Source organism: Mytilus galloprovincialis, chromosome 14, assembly GCF_965363235.1.
Source record: "Mytilus galloprovincialis chromosome 14, xbMytGall1.hap1.1, whole genome shotgun sequence".
In the NCBI taxonomy this organism is placed as follows: Eukaryota; Metazoa; Mollusca; class Bivalvia; order Mytilida; family Mytilidae; genus Mytilus; species Mytilus galloprovincialis.
In genome coordinates, this window is record NC_134851.1 from 30,820,901 (window position 1) to 30,835,011 (window position 14,111).

A 14,111-nucleotide genomic window follows, 5' to 3' on the forward strand; every position below is an offset into this window, starting at 1 on the left:
ACAACTTATAACAATCTATATTATTGTTTTATTAAAATTACATATCTTTGTATTTATTTTTCAGTAAGTATTGAAAAGAAAGGTAGTATGCATGCTGTATATGTGAGTTACATTAAACTATTCACTGGTTGTTCAAAGTTAACACACTGATAACTAAAACTATAGAACAGAACACATTCCAAATGTTAAATGATTTAACGGACCATATAAAAGCAGAATGTAGACTATTTCATTGAATATGTCTACCTATCATCACAACACGGTTGCAATGCTGCAATATTTACGAATATGACATAAAGGCACTAAACCGTTATAAATATATTTGAGATGTCAAAGACGAAAAAAGAAATCAAGACACATTTGTAGTATACGATAGTTCAAATCTTGTAAATAGTTTTTGGTGTACAAATCAAGATAATGAATGAGTGTACCATACACATATTATTTGTAGACGGATCATGTTCAACAACTAGGTTAAACTTTCTTGCTCTTTTATGATATGAATTCAAATCCCAAATCAGTTACATTATCAACAAAACGGAATAAGACGCATTAGTTGTTTTTAAATAAGGCAACTATTCTGATATAAACAGACCGGAAACCACAAAACATGTCGGTACTAGGTTAAAAAAAACGTATTGGTCAACACGTTTTACTACAACTGTTTAGAAAAGAAGATTTACGTAAACATGGAGGCACGTGAACAAACAATTGAGAGAGGGTGTGTCTATTGTTTGAAATTCAATGAACGGTATCTATGATGAGTTTTTTAGAACCTTCTTTCTGTATTATAATATGTTAGTTCATATATGTGAACTGTATCAAAACATTTATTTCTAATTTGAGGACAAAACATACACAAACTTCGATATTTCCTACCGTCAACGGGGCTCATGACAGACCACTTTGTCCACTGGTATGTATTTAATAAAAATACCAAACACTTTGGAAATTGTTATATAAAAAGCGCTCTTTTAAATTACTCTTCATCAGATACATTCAAATCATAATCTTTGAAAGCTGGGAATGCGTAAAATATGATGCAAATTCAGGAAGTATAGCATCCGAAAAAAATAATATTTGCCAAATTAGTTTAGAAACGAAGTTTGAACTAACTTAAAACCCGTTTATATTATGTTTAAAAGTCTACAGATAGTTAAAGGCTTGTAAATCAATTTTGATAGAAACATCCAATTGTAAACAAATGTCAAAACATATCATTTAAACATATGAATACAAAGCAGAGCAGCACCAGATGAATTGATATGATGATCGATACATGCAGGATGATTGCCTTTTGCTATTTATGAGTCATCCTCCATGCAATCTCAAATGAATCTAGACCTGAAAATTATACCACGGGACTCGCTGGTTTCTTTGAGAAGACTGTTTTGTGGTTTTAATAGCAAAGATCACAATCATTATTTGATCGGTCTTTCAAAAAAACATGTCGATTTGCTATGTACTATGAAAAATTGGAATTATAATTGTTTCTCAAGTTTAAAACTGAATGCAAGGAATGTGAATTTTAAAGTTGTCTTTAATTAGTTCAAAGCTTTTGTAAGTTCAACTTTTATATTTTTCGTTATAACCAGACTATATTTTGCAGTGTATTCCTGTACAGAAAGACACATATGAAACATGGGAGGAAGAAAAACCAGTCGCATTTCTCTCCATTGTTGGAGGAACAAACCAATATCTGCCTAACGAAACGATTAAAAATCAACTTAAAAATGGTTTACAAGAAATAATGGAAACAACAAGTAAGCGTTGATCTCATTGTACACTACGTTAATTTTCTTATTTAGGGTCCTATTATAGCTGATTGTGTGGTGTTGGTTTAGTAGCATAACCTTATATTTTTACAATTTTAAATGGAAGAAAAAATACATTTTAATAGAAGAGAGTGTGTTTGTTTACTATTATCATAAATCATTTAATTTAAAACAAATAATGCTACCAAAAAGTGATTAATATATAAATTCGAGATAAATACATTATCATAGTACATTTGTACAACCAACAAGAAAAAATAGACATCACTTGAAGAAAAAAATCGAAAGAACCAACTAGTTTGATCTTAGATTAAGTACATGTGGTTTGATGGCCAATCAGACAATTCTTTACAAGAGACCATATGACGTAAGAAGTAACGATTGGAGGCCAATATACGGCCTTTAACAATATGCAAAACCAACACCACATAATCAGTTATATAAGGACCCGGAATTGGAAAATTAACAGCTTCATTATATACAAAATAACGAACTAAAGTCTAAAATGGTTATTTTGATAATAGCATCATCTGGAAAGCATATCTCTGTGTTCAGAATATGTTTTTCAGTCTGAATAGATATGTTTCAATATCATAGGTTTCCGTCAAATTCAAACCAACCAACCGTCATAAAGATCATGCAAACGTAAAGGAATATAAAGGCCACTACAAACAAAATTCAACCACAGTTAGATGTGATTACCATCAGCTGCTACAAAGGAACAACAATGTAGTCGTGGTACTAATTAGTCATATAAGTTTACGACATAACTAATACATTGTATAGTTGATAGAAAAGGTATACCTTAAAAACAACGAAATAAATGGACTGCATTACGTTTTAACACAAACAGAACCTCAACATAGTAAGAATGATCAAAAGACGATGCACGTTAATCCATCTATACCATACACTTGTGAAATATATACGACTACGTCTAATTAAACTAACCACGGTGACCTAAAACGAGAAACACGTATGACCATATACATGATAAATTCGATACAACAATTTGAGAGAGAGAGGAATAAGATGGGATTCATTGAGTAAAAAGAAAGTCAGATGTGTTTTATGTTGACTCCTCATTATCCAATATTGTGTAGATAAATAAACTGATCATGCATAAAACTTTGAATTTTGTACCCGTGTTTATCTGCAAAAGACTCATCAGTGCCAATCGAATAAAACAAAATAAAAAAAGCCGTAGATATTTTCAAGATGTGCTATTCGTTTCTTTTTCTTTTTGAAAAACAAATATTGTTATATAATTATTCGTCTTTTCCCTAAAATTGTCATCATTAGTATTATAACTAACAGTAATAGAGGTAATATAAGTAGCTGCAGCGCTAGTCGAAGTACAATGTAGTGGTGGGTTTGGTACTACATTGTAAGTTAATAATTTTTTTTACTATTTTAATTAATATAATAATCATCTCATTAATTATTTATATTAGTATGATTATCATTACTGACACTAAAATTGATATAATTATTGTTTATTGCATTTTAGGAATCTGGATTAAAACTGACGGAGAAAATACAAGTGTTGGGAAGATTGTTGAAGAATTTGCAAAAGAAGAAAAAAACTTAACCCATGTTTTTCATGAGCTTTCTGAAAAAATTACAAATCACAAGGTGAGACAAGGTTTATTTAACGGAAAAAAATTAACAGTTTATTATAGACTATTAAATCAATTCAACATTTTCAAACATGTATTTGTCGATTGGTCATCATCACCAACCAGACCGAACTGTAAAAACAGACCAAATAAAACACCAAGAAAGAAGTTATATATAAATATAACCAATCAAACAACATTATCAAAACAAAGGAAAAAGTACAGTTCATCAACAGATCCAATCAACACGTCTAGTGACGGCCTAAGGTCTTCGTAGCTTCCCCTTACCTACCCCCTGCTAAACTGCCTTCCCCGTAATTGATGTAAGCCATTGTTCCATAGGTTGTAATAAATAGCTGTGATTCTCCAGTAAAATAAAAAAATAATTGTTTTACGTGTAAAACAAATCTCATAATGTTATCGTTTGACAGCGTATAAGAATATATGTTTGACGTTGATAAAAGTTGCATTCAGACGGTTGAGACCGCCAAAAAATGGCCTACTTAATACCATTTTGTTAAAGTAATAAAAATATTTCAAATGTAAAAATATAATCAACTTGAAGATATTTGATGATATACATTAATATCTATAACTATTTTTTAGTATTTGAATGAGTTATTTACATTTCGAATATAAATTATTCAAAGAAACATTGAATCTTTTGCTCTGATAAAAATGAAATTGTTTTGCTTCAAATGTAGACTTAAATACTTGTAGGCTACACATTTGGGTCAATCAGACTATGTCCTGGAAGCTTGCATCACTGGTAAGTCAATGCTTTATTGGGTAATGGTCCACAGCACTATAATATAAATAGTAAAGGAATTACTGGAGCAAACAGATCCATGAATAACTGAAACAAAAGCACAAATGAATTACTGAAACGAAATGATCAAGGAATAACTGATACGAAAGAACGAATGAATGACTGAAATAAATAAATTCGATCAATAAATCCATAAAAAGGCGCTTTATTCCAATTTGTCATTTAAAAACATATTCAAAAGAAAATTCAAGAAAAATCTTTAAAGCTAAACAAAATCAAACAAAACGTCAGCAACTCGAACATATATCTCCTGATCGTCCCTTATTAGCAATAAGTACTCTTTGTACTTGCACATGCTATATATATAACAGAAGATTATTTGCATTCGAGATATGTGAACATACATTGAAATTATATACATGGAACAACAATAAGATATAACAGAATTTGGCAACTTTTGATTAACTTTTCTAAATTAATCTTACCAATAACCTAAGTTTTATAAATACAAATTTTAAGCGCTTATTGTGAATGTTTTTATGAATATAATTTCTCTCAAAACAATTAAATTGGACTTTTTTTATTTGAAATGACGTGGGCAATGTGCTATATCTTCAAAGACTCAATGCGATGTTGAGTACAGGTCAATTCAAGAGCTGATCCTCTTATAGCAAATGCTTTTGCCGTGCTGTTTTCTGATTTTGTGTCATGTGTCAATACTACATATCCGTGTTTAATTTTTCTTTTAAATTAAGGATCATTGTATTACAAACAAATTCATTTGGCGCCTTGATTAATTATATCGAAAATCATATACGTTTTTTCGAAATGAGCAAGCATAATAAATCGTTATACAGACATCATTACTATAGCAGATGTATATTCACTTTTCAAATAAGATATTATTTCTGAGACTTTAAACGACAAAAAAAAACAATACTTTTTAAAATACTTATTCTTCTTCTAAATAACAGATCACTTGAAGATTCCAATAATAATGATAATTATTGGAGGTGACGAAAACTCATTTGTTACCGCCATGACATACTTGAAGATGAATTATCCGGTTTTAGTTTTAGAAGGGTCTGGAAGAGCTGCAGACTTCATATGTAAGGGATACAGATTGAGTACGTTTAGAACATGGTTAGTTTCGTATTGCTTATTGCTTATTCTAAACAATTAGTATCATTATTTAGTAAATAAAGATGTGTTGGTATTTTTCATTTCTTTGTGTGTTGTAGTGGGCCAAGTGATTAAGTTAACTAACTACTCCAAACCTAAAGGCTGATACGCATACAACCATTCAAGTTATGATCAAATCGTAACTGAAATCATAACAGAACAATCTGTCTGTTCGATATAAATCTTGACTTAAATAGTATGATGCATACGGACCCAGTTTTTTTTATAACAATCTATATTGTATATCAACTTTCTTGGTACGATAATGTTCAAAATCTCAATATACACGTTCGGTGTTAACATTTATTATGTGTTTGGTAATATCTGTACGTCGTTTAAATATTTAACCAACCATTAAATCAATTTATCATATACTTAGCATTGATATGATAGCTTTTGCATATGTGTAATGAGCGGAAGTATACAAGCCATAATTTCCAACCTGGTCTTATATCCCATATCAGGTGCATCTCGTGCACAGAACCCATAATTGTGCTTCTCGTGCAAGTTACTTCCGGTATTTCCGGTATTAGTTGTTTACTTTTCCATTGTGACGTCAGATATTTTCATGACGACGTCAAAATTTACGGGAACTTTTGTGGGGATATTTTAGTACTTGCTAACTAACGCCATTGACAATTATGAATCATTTTATAGTACAACAAACATGGAGTAAAAATGATCCTAAAACTCTTCCAAATTTTCAATGTTTTGAAATGCCTCTATAGGAAATAGTTACATAAATGAATATGGAGGTAGTGATGTTATTGTTGGGCAATTACAGGGTATTTGTTGGAATCATAATTTAACTTTTTTATAACGTTTTTGACTGTTTTAGTTATTTGATTTGTTAATTTGTAATACATAAAACAATTGTCGGAAGTATATGATAAAAAGATTAATATATGGCCTTTTCCATATCCCTCGACCCATATCAGCACCCCGACTACATCTCGGGCTGATATGGGGGTCTTGGGATGATACCCGGGCCGATATGGAAAAGGCCATGTATTAATCTCTATGTATTACTCCAATCCTCGATAACACACACTTATGCTTTAAAATCTTCGAAAGGAGAATTTAAAGTCAAAATTGAAACATTGATCAACTATTTTAACTTGCATTTAAAGTTTTCATTAGTTCTAAAATTGGTTCAGTGTTCATATGGCTCATACTTAATATCAGATAACTGTGCAGACTCCCCTTATTTTATATTCATTGACTATCTATAATGCATCATACAGCTAAATTTTAGTTATGATGAATATACCGACTAGCATCAATTAGATGCAAGTGTCAATTAATCCACAAAAAAAAAAAAAAACAACAATTACAATATTTTGTAGTTTACACATTTCTTTTTAAATGAAAACTCCAGACACATGTACCAATATACATTTAACATGTATGTAGAATTATTATATTATTAATAATATATCTGACAGCTTAGACTTTTGTATAATCACAGCGACGACATGGGTGTCCTGTCTGATACTTTCAAATCTGAAATGACAGAAGCAGCAAAATACATTTATGGTTTTAATAACGAAGAGAAGATTTCTGAAAAAGTGAATTGTGACAAACTAGCAAACAAACTCCAACATGCATTGGAGACAAAATGGAAATTTGTATGTATCATTTATTTAATGTGTCTTTTATATGTGTTGAATGATGTCAATATCAATTGCAAGTTTTGTAAAATGCTGGACATTGTAGATATTCTTTTTAAGAATTGCCTTACTATTAAAATAGCCATAGATAAGTTTCCAATATATACTTCCTTATCCTATCAAATCAATTGTGGTCTTTGATTCCATTATGCACAATTTAAGATATGATATGGTTACAACAGAGATTAAGCAAAATGTAAGTAAGCAATGGCTGTTTACTGTATGACCTTTGAGTTGAAATCTCACAAAACATTTTCTATCCAACAGCACTTGTGCGCCTTTCCTACGTAACATGCGTAAGGAGCCTCTAAGTTTTGTTGGTCCTGTTGTTTTTTTAATTTAAATCTCATTTTTATGTGTGAGAGTTAAGTGTAACGTCTATTTTTATTGTATAAGTACACATTGTTTAGGGCCAGTTGAAACCTGTCTCTGACTGCGGGATTTTGTCGCTGCGTTGAAGACTCATTTGTAGCCTACGGCTGTTTTCATTTCATTGGTTGGGTTGTTGTCTCTTTGATACATCCACAAATTCATTCTCAATTTCATTTAGAAATTAACAGGAGATAGTGGTATTGAACATTCTGGCGATGCCGTACACTTACCCAACATATGTCAATGATGTAAATGCACACTGCTCGTAAAAATCTAAAATCGGTTGAAAAACATCATTTTTTTTCCAGATTCACGTGCACTCGATAAACGTTGCCACACACAGTTTTGATAAGGCTGTTCAAGATATACTGTTTCAGTTGTTGTGCAAAGGTTAGACTATGTATGACTATCTTCTATCATTATGCTTTATATACATGAATAATTTAAACATACCTGCCTGTATCAAAATTTTTAGGAGTTTTTGGTCTACAATCCTCTTCAACTTCATACTCTATTTTGCCTTTTAAACATGTTTTGATTCGAGCGTCACTGATGAGTCTTTTGTAGACGAAACGCGCGGCTGGCGTTAATATACAATTTTAAATTGTATTTATGATGAAATTATATGCAGTTGTGTTGCACAATAACGAAGTTGAGTAAGAAGGCAGAAAAAAAACACTATTGATGGTGGTTTACATTTTCCTCATTTACAAGCTCACACTATTGTTCACCTACTCAGGTCATAACAACTTGGGTATGTCTGGTTAAATGTTGTAATCGAATACATATGCTGTTCTACTTGAATTGCCACGTTTTTATTCAAGTATGTAATATCATATATATACTTTACACACCTTTTGCTTCGTATATTTATATATATGAATAACAGTTCAAGTATTAAGAAAGGTTGTTACTGTTAAAATCGGTATTTGCAAAATATATTTTACGTATGAACCTTTGTTAACTTATAAGACACTCAAACTGTTCTTTTTCACGTTTGTCATTTTACGCCCCTCCCGTTTAAACAATCTATATAACACCAAACATGTCATAAACTATAATTGAGTAATGTATATATTTTATATATCATATATATATATATACACTTAGAAAACAAACAGGATTTTGAGATTATGGAAAACATACTTAAGTATGCTGATTTGTGGGACAGACCAGATATTGCAGAGAAAGAAGTATTTAATTTAGAAAACAGCAACTTGTTGCAGATGATACAGGTATATTTCAATGTTTGTAAAATTTCTTCCTGACTTAATAATTATATACCTGTTATTTAGCCAACTCTGTGCAATGGTGTTGCTGGTGATTTGAGCCTCTAAAAATATCAACCAGCTTGTTCTTGCTATCACTAATTGAAATATTGAAGAAGAAAATTTACTAAAGTAAGAAGTTCTAAAAAGGGAATACAACCGTCTGAACTGCTACCTGTAAGAATTGTTTTACTCGGAAATCAACTGAAAACGCCATTGCTTAAATAGAACAATACATATGATAGTAAACAAAACAAAACATAAAAAATAACCCAAGCGACACGAACTAAGCATACGTGACCAAAGTTAATGACGATTAAAAAAATATGATCCAACAAAACAAAACACGAAACGTATTGAATAAATTCAATAAAAAGGCCAAACGTTTTTATATACTGGCAAAACTCATTTTCAAAGTGATGGATCTTAATATCACTGCCATGCATTGTTGTGCTCTCCACAAAACCATTATAATATTATAGGAAATCAGTATACGTCAGTGGTACTTTCCTAAACTCTTAATCAAGGGCTTTGATGCATTTTTTTCACGGCCGAAAGCTTAATATTTGTTTAATCCCCCTTCGTTTGAACGCTGTACTTTACGTTAAGTTAATTTTGAAAATGTATATTTCCAGAATATCGTACATCTCGTATGAAAGTGTATAATGTTTCCAAACTTATCGAAAATTAGAGCATTTGCATAAATCAAGTATTTGCTGATGTATCCGTATCGACGTATCGTATAACACGTATATGAGGAAAAGATGAATTAAGTCAAGTTGGTCCCGATGACAATATTATATAATGCATTAAATTTTAATTGAGATCGGGGTAAAATCATTATTGTTAACACATCTGTTCTATACGTAAACGTCGATCCGTGCACGTATCCTGATACGTGAATAATGCAAATGCTCTAATAAAAGGTCACTGCGCAATTTGAGTAGGGAAATCTGTGTAAATCCTTTAGAAATTATTTAGTGCTTTAAACCATTATAAGTCCGGGGTGTTGCTCATGTTGGTACGACCCTTGCAAGTATAATTTTGAAGGTCAAATTCGGGTTGAGATTCTCGTACTTTTTAAGAATTATATCCCGTATCATCTGTGAAAACAAATATTCAATAACGGTTAACCATTTCGTAGTGGCATCCGTAAAAATTATAATAGGATAATTTAGACAACATTCCTGGTTTAATGGCTTCCTTACAAGCATGAACCCTCTATCATGGAAATAATGATAGGAAAAAAAAGCCATGGAATGTCATATCAACAAAAAATTATATTCTCTGTGCGCAATTGGAATTACGTTACATAAAAAAGGACAGTTAACAATTTGGAAGCTGACATTAGCATTTGTGTCATTAAGGTTTGTTTTAAGTTGACCTTCATTGTCAATTTCTAGATTTAAATCAATATATGAGGCATACTAAACTGTAAATGTTGTATCCTTTATCTCAAATTTGATGGGATAGATACTTTCAACATAGTACTTTTTCAATTGTATTTAACGGGTATCTTTTATATTGTTTTTCAATAAATGCATTATATAATTATTCAAACAGTGTCAAGATCTGATTCTAATTTGATATGGGTAATATTACCGTAGACTCAACCTCACAACATAAATCATCGTTTATATGATATTGAAAGACATAATTTTACTTTACGTAGGGGAACAAAGACAGCATATTATCAACACTATTCAAAAACGCATTGGTGGACAAAAAAGAAGAAATTGTTAAGCAAGTGCTTGATTATATCCAGGATAGAAAATTCTTTACAATGTTTTTACAAAAAAATCTAAGGATATTATATAAGGTAAGTTCAGATCTGTAACCTACTATACATGCTCGGAGTGCATGTCTTTCCAGAATGAAATAATTTACATTAATATTTGCCGAAACTTTTAAAAATATTTGTTTATCAATGCTCTTCAACTTCGTATATTAGTTTGGCTTTCATTCTTTTTTAATAGTGCGTCACTATTGAGTGTTTTGTAGACGAAACGCGCGTCTGGCCCATATATATAAAATTTCAGTCCCGGTATCTACATTGTATGATGAATTTATTTAACAACATGGTAGTGCATGGACGACTTATCATATGAAATTGGTTACATACAAGTTAACAAAGGGCTCAGTCTCCTTAAAAAAAACTTCCATTCATTCATATTGACCTTTGGTTTCATATATGATGTCAATTGTTTTATAAATAATTGAAAGTCTTCGCTTGTATCAATCCCAATATAAATAAAGTTAATTTTTTAAGTATAGTTAAAAAGAATAAGTACTAGGAATTGTGTTATAATCAAAAATAAGACAAGTAACCACTATACATTGCAGTCCAAACAACGTGCACATTAGTTAGTTATGCTCCATTGGGTTCAATCTACAACACTGAGAATAAAATGCTAGGCGCAGCTTTATACGACCGCAAAGTTGTAATACTGAATAGCAAGTATGGACACATAGTGTAGCTTAAAACACTAAATTAAAAGAATTTGAAGTGGAATTTACTAATTGACAAAGCTCATGTTATTGACTAGAAAGGAATTACTTTTGAATTTGACGTTTACCTTTTATGGGTCATTATTAAAAATCGTAGTTTATGGTCAAAATCAGCATTACAAAGTATCCAAAGAATTGTACAATTCAAGAAATCAAATACAATTTCAATTTAGAACAATTTATTTTGTGGTTGAATAAAACCAAATTGAATTTGAGACCCTGGTATCGGCTTATTTTAAAACTTGGGCTAAAGGTCCCAAAATTCAATACAATTTAGATTCTGTTTTCAAAGAACACTACGTATATTTGATTTATAAAGAAACCATAAACTGTTTTATATAGGATGCCAATTTTTACCAATTTGAAAAATGGGCTCACAATTAATAATCTAAATAGAGGGTTATTTATGGACAATAAAACCATGGTTTTAAAAAGAGTTCACTTCATAAAAAAAGCTTTATGTGAGTATTGTCTGGAAAAACAGTGCAACCTACAATTTAAAATTTCATTTTACTGGAACACAATACTAACTTGTTCTAAGGTTTGTAATGGTATTGAAAATTGAGAACAACACGTTTAATAATTTCATGCGTCCGAAGCGCTTTTCTTGATTTAACTTCCTCAGAAACGCTCAAGACAAACATTTGAAATCCGTCGATGTATAAGTACCGAAACCGTTGAATAGCTATAAAACAAAAGAACCTAAAATAAATAGCCAAATTCATCTAATAATTGTTCATATACATCTGTCATAATGTACTTCTTATTACATTTATTATATATTCTCTTTTACATAATTGTGGAATTGTTTGGTCGAAAATTTAATTTTTCATGAAAAGCTGATTATGAAAGCAAAACCAGTGCTGCCGTCTCCACTATTAACAGACAATTTATTCGGATATCATCAACATTAAGTTCATGCCACACATAAATTTGTGTTGTATAGATTTTGCATAATGTAGTAAATATGCGACTTATAAAACGTATGACTAAAAACTATTACAGTAACTGTTAGTTTCTATGTGCTTACAAATGATTTGATTAAAAACTTCCATACTAAATGCTTTCACTAGAGTTAAAATATTTTTGGAAACGGTTCGTTAAATTTACGACCTATATATACAAAATATATACACTGACAGTTATCTTGTTTAGATACTGCTTTTTATGGACTGGTTGCATAATAGTTAAATTTGAGGAGATGAAAGTGTGACCATCCATAATTAGAAGTCTCTTTTTTTAGCGCACCGGTTGTTATGCAGGAAAGTGGATTTCAAAGGTAATTGTTATTACATTGAAGATCTATAGGTTGCACTTTGTAAATACAGCTGTTTCTCAAAACACGCCTCTATATTTTGACCTTTGAAAAAAATTGTGCTGCATATGAACTTTCAATTCTAGGATAAAAAAAAATTCAAAACTTCATAGTAAAAGTGGTACAGTTTTAGCCGTAAAAGGAGTTCCTATGGGAAATTGCATTGTCAATATTTACAGACATGCAACCTATATAGGGTGAAAAAGGGGAACATTCAGAATTTAACCAAATGTGCTTTTTTTCATAGATTTTAAAGAAATTAACTTAAATAAGAAGTTTTATAAATATTTAATGAAGATTGATAGAATCCTGGGCCTTAAATATGATGACTCAGCATAAATTCACAGTTTACAGTATGCATAGTTTACTTAAAGTCCTGGATACAAAATTAAATCATAATATTTGCATATTTGTAAGTTAAATTGTTAAGAAGTGCTTATATTTACTCTTCGCAGTCATTGAAATTCATAGATCCTTCCTGAATATTATTTATGGGGTATTTGTGTCCTTTCGATTACCCAAAAGTAAGCGGCAACACCTAAATCTGTTTTTTTTTGTCAACACGGCATAATAAATACAAGCTAGAAAAACAAAAATATCTCAAGAAAACTTACAATAGTGTGTTCTATTCTGAATATGTACTAAATATTCCAAATTGCTAGAAACAGCAGAATGATTTAGGAAATTTGAGGCCCCAAGGGCAAAAAACATAGAAAAATTGCCTACCCCCTGGGTCATAAAACAAATAATTTTACTTGTAAATGCTATGATTTTATGATTTTAAAGTTCTTGATATAGAAAACAATAACTATGCTTCGAAGTTATGCAAAAATCAGATGTTAGTAGTCATCTTTACAACATTTTAAGTGAATTTATATCTCAGACTGGTATCTGCATACATACAACTATTGCAAATATGGCTTTGTTTGGACACTTCTAGTATATATAGTAGCTAAATTGTCTCAGATATATGGTTACAGATGATACTGTTGTGACAAGAATTCTAAATTGACCATTTGAGGCAGAAAATGTGTTCTTTAATTGACAAATAGTCATACAGTAAGATGTGGACTGGAGAAAGAGGCTGGATTGGATACTTTATATAATCTTGAATGTTGTATTGATTGACTGCTAAACATTACATTTATGATATTCTGATATGCTTTCAATATGTTATCAAAACAGTTTTTAACAGGTTCTAGGCATTTTTTATCAGAAAATATGCACATAGGATAAGCTGGCAATAATTAAAGTCTTGTTTTTAAATTCTTGAAAAAATTGAAACAGGGGAGGGGTATAAAATGTATAGTAAAGAAAAACTTAGAGTATACACAGTGATTTCTTTAAGACTTTAATTCTGATAAATGAGTATTAATGTGAGAAAAACTGATTTTAGAGAGTTTTCTATTTGAATAAATGTCTGTATAGGTTGCACTTTGTAAATACAGCTGTTTCTCAAAACACGCCTCTTTTGGGGAGTAATTGAATATTCATAGAAAAATAATTGTGTTTACATACTGGTTCCCAGTTATGCTCTCTGTGTTCCATATCGCAGAGACAGAACTTGGGAATGTTACCAGTAAATAAACACGTGCATATTGTTTACATTGAAATCTGTGGTAACCTTTCATTC

The 14,111-nt window shown here is 30.7% G+C and overlaps 1 protein-coding gene across 1 annotated transcript; it reads left to right on the forward strand.

The window, feature by feature from the left end:
- Positions 1-777: 777 nt before the first annotated feature.
- LOC143059433 (transient receptor potential cation channel subfamily M member-like 2) lies at positions 778-11,019 on the forward strand. Its single transcript, XM_076232927.1, has 10 exons — positions 778-916; positions 1,610-1,763; positions 3,286-3,410; positions 4,115-4,163; positions 5,138-5,306; positions 6,814-6,973; positions 7,696-7,777; positions 8,498-8,622; positions 10,328-10,474; positions 10,999-11,019. The coding sequence occupies exons 2-10, from the start codon at positions 1,751-1,753 to the stop codon at positions 11,017-11,019; spliced, it is 891 nt and encodes a 296-aa protein (XP_076089042.1). The 5' UTR covers positions 778-916; positions 1,610-1,750.
- Positions 11,020-14,111: the final 3,092 nt, after the last annotated feature.

Coding starts and splice junctions, on each gene's coding strand:
- LOC143059433 (XM_076232927.1), top strand. Junction 6,974..7,695: donor TGGAGACAAAATGGAAATTT/GTATGTATCATT, acceptor TTTTTTTTCCAG/ATTCACGTGCACTCGATAAA. Junction 8,623..10,327: donor ACTTGTTGCAGATGATACAG/GTATATTTCAAT, acceptor TACTTTACGTAG/GGGAACAAAGACAGCATATT.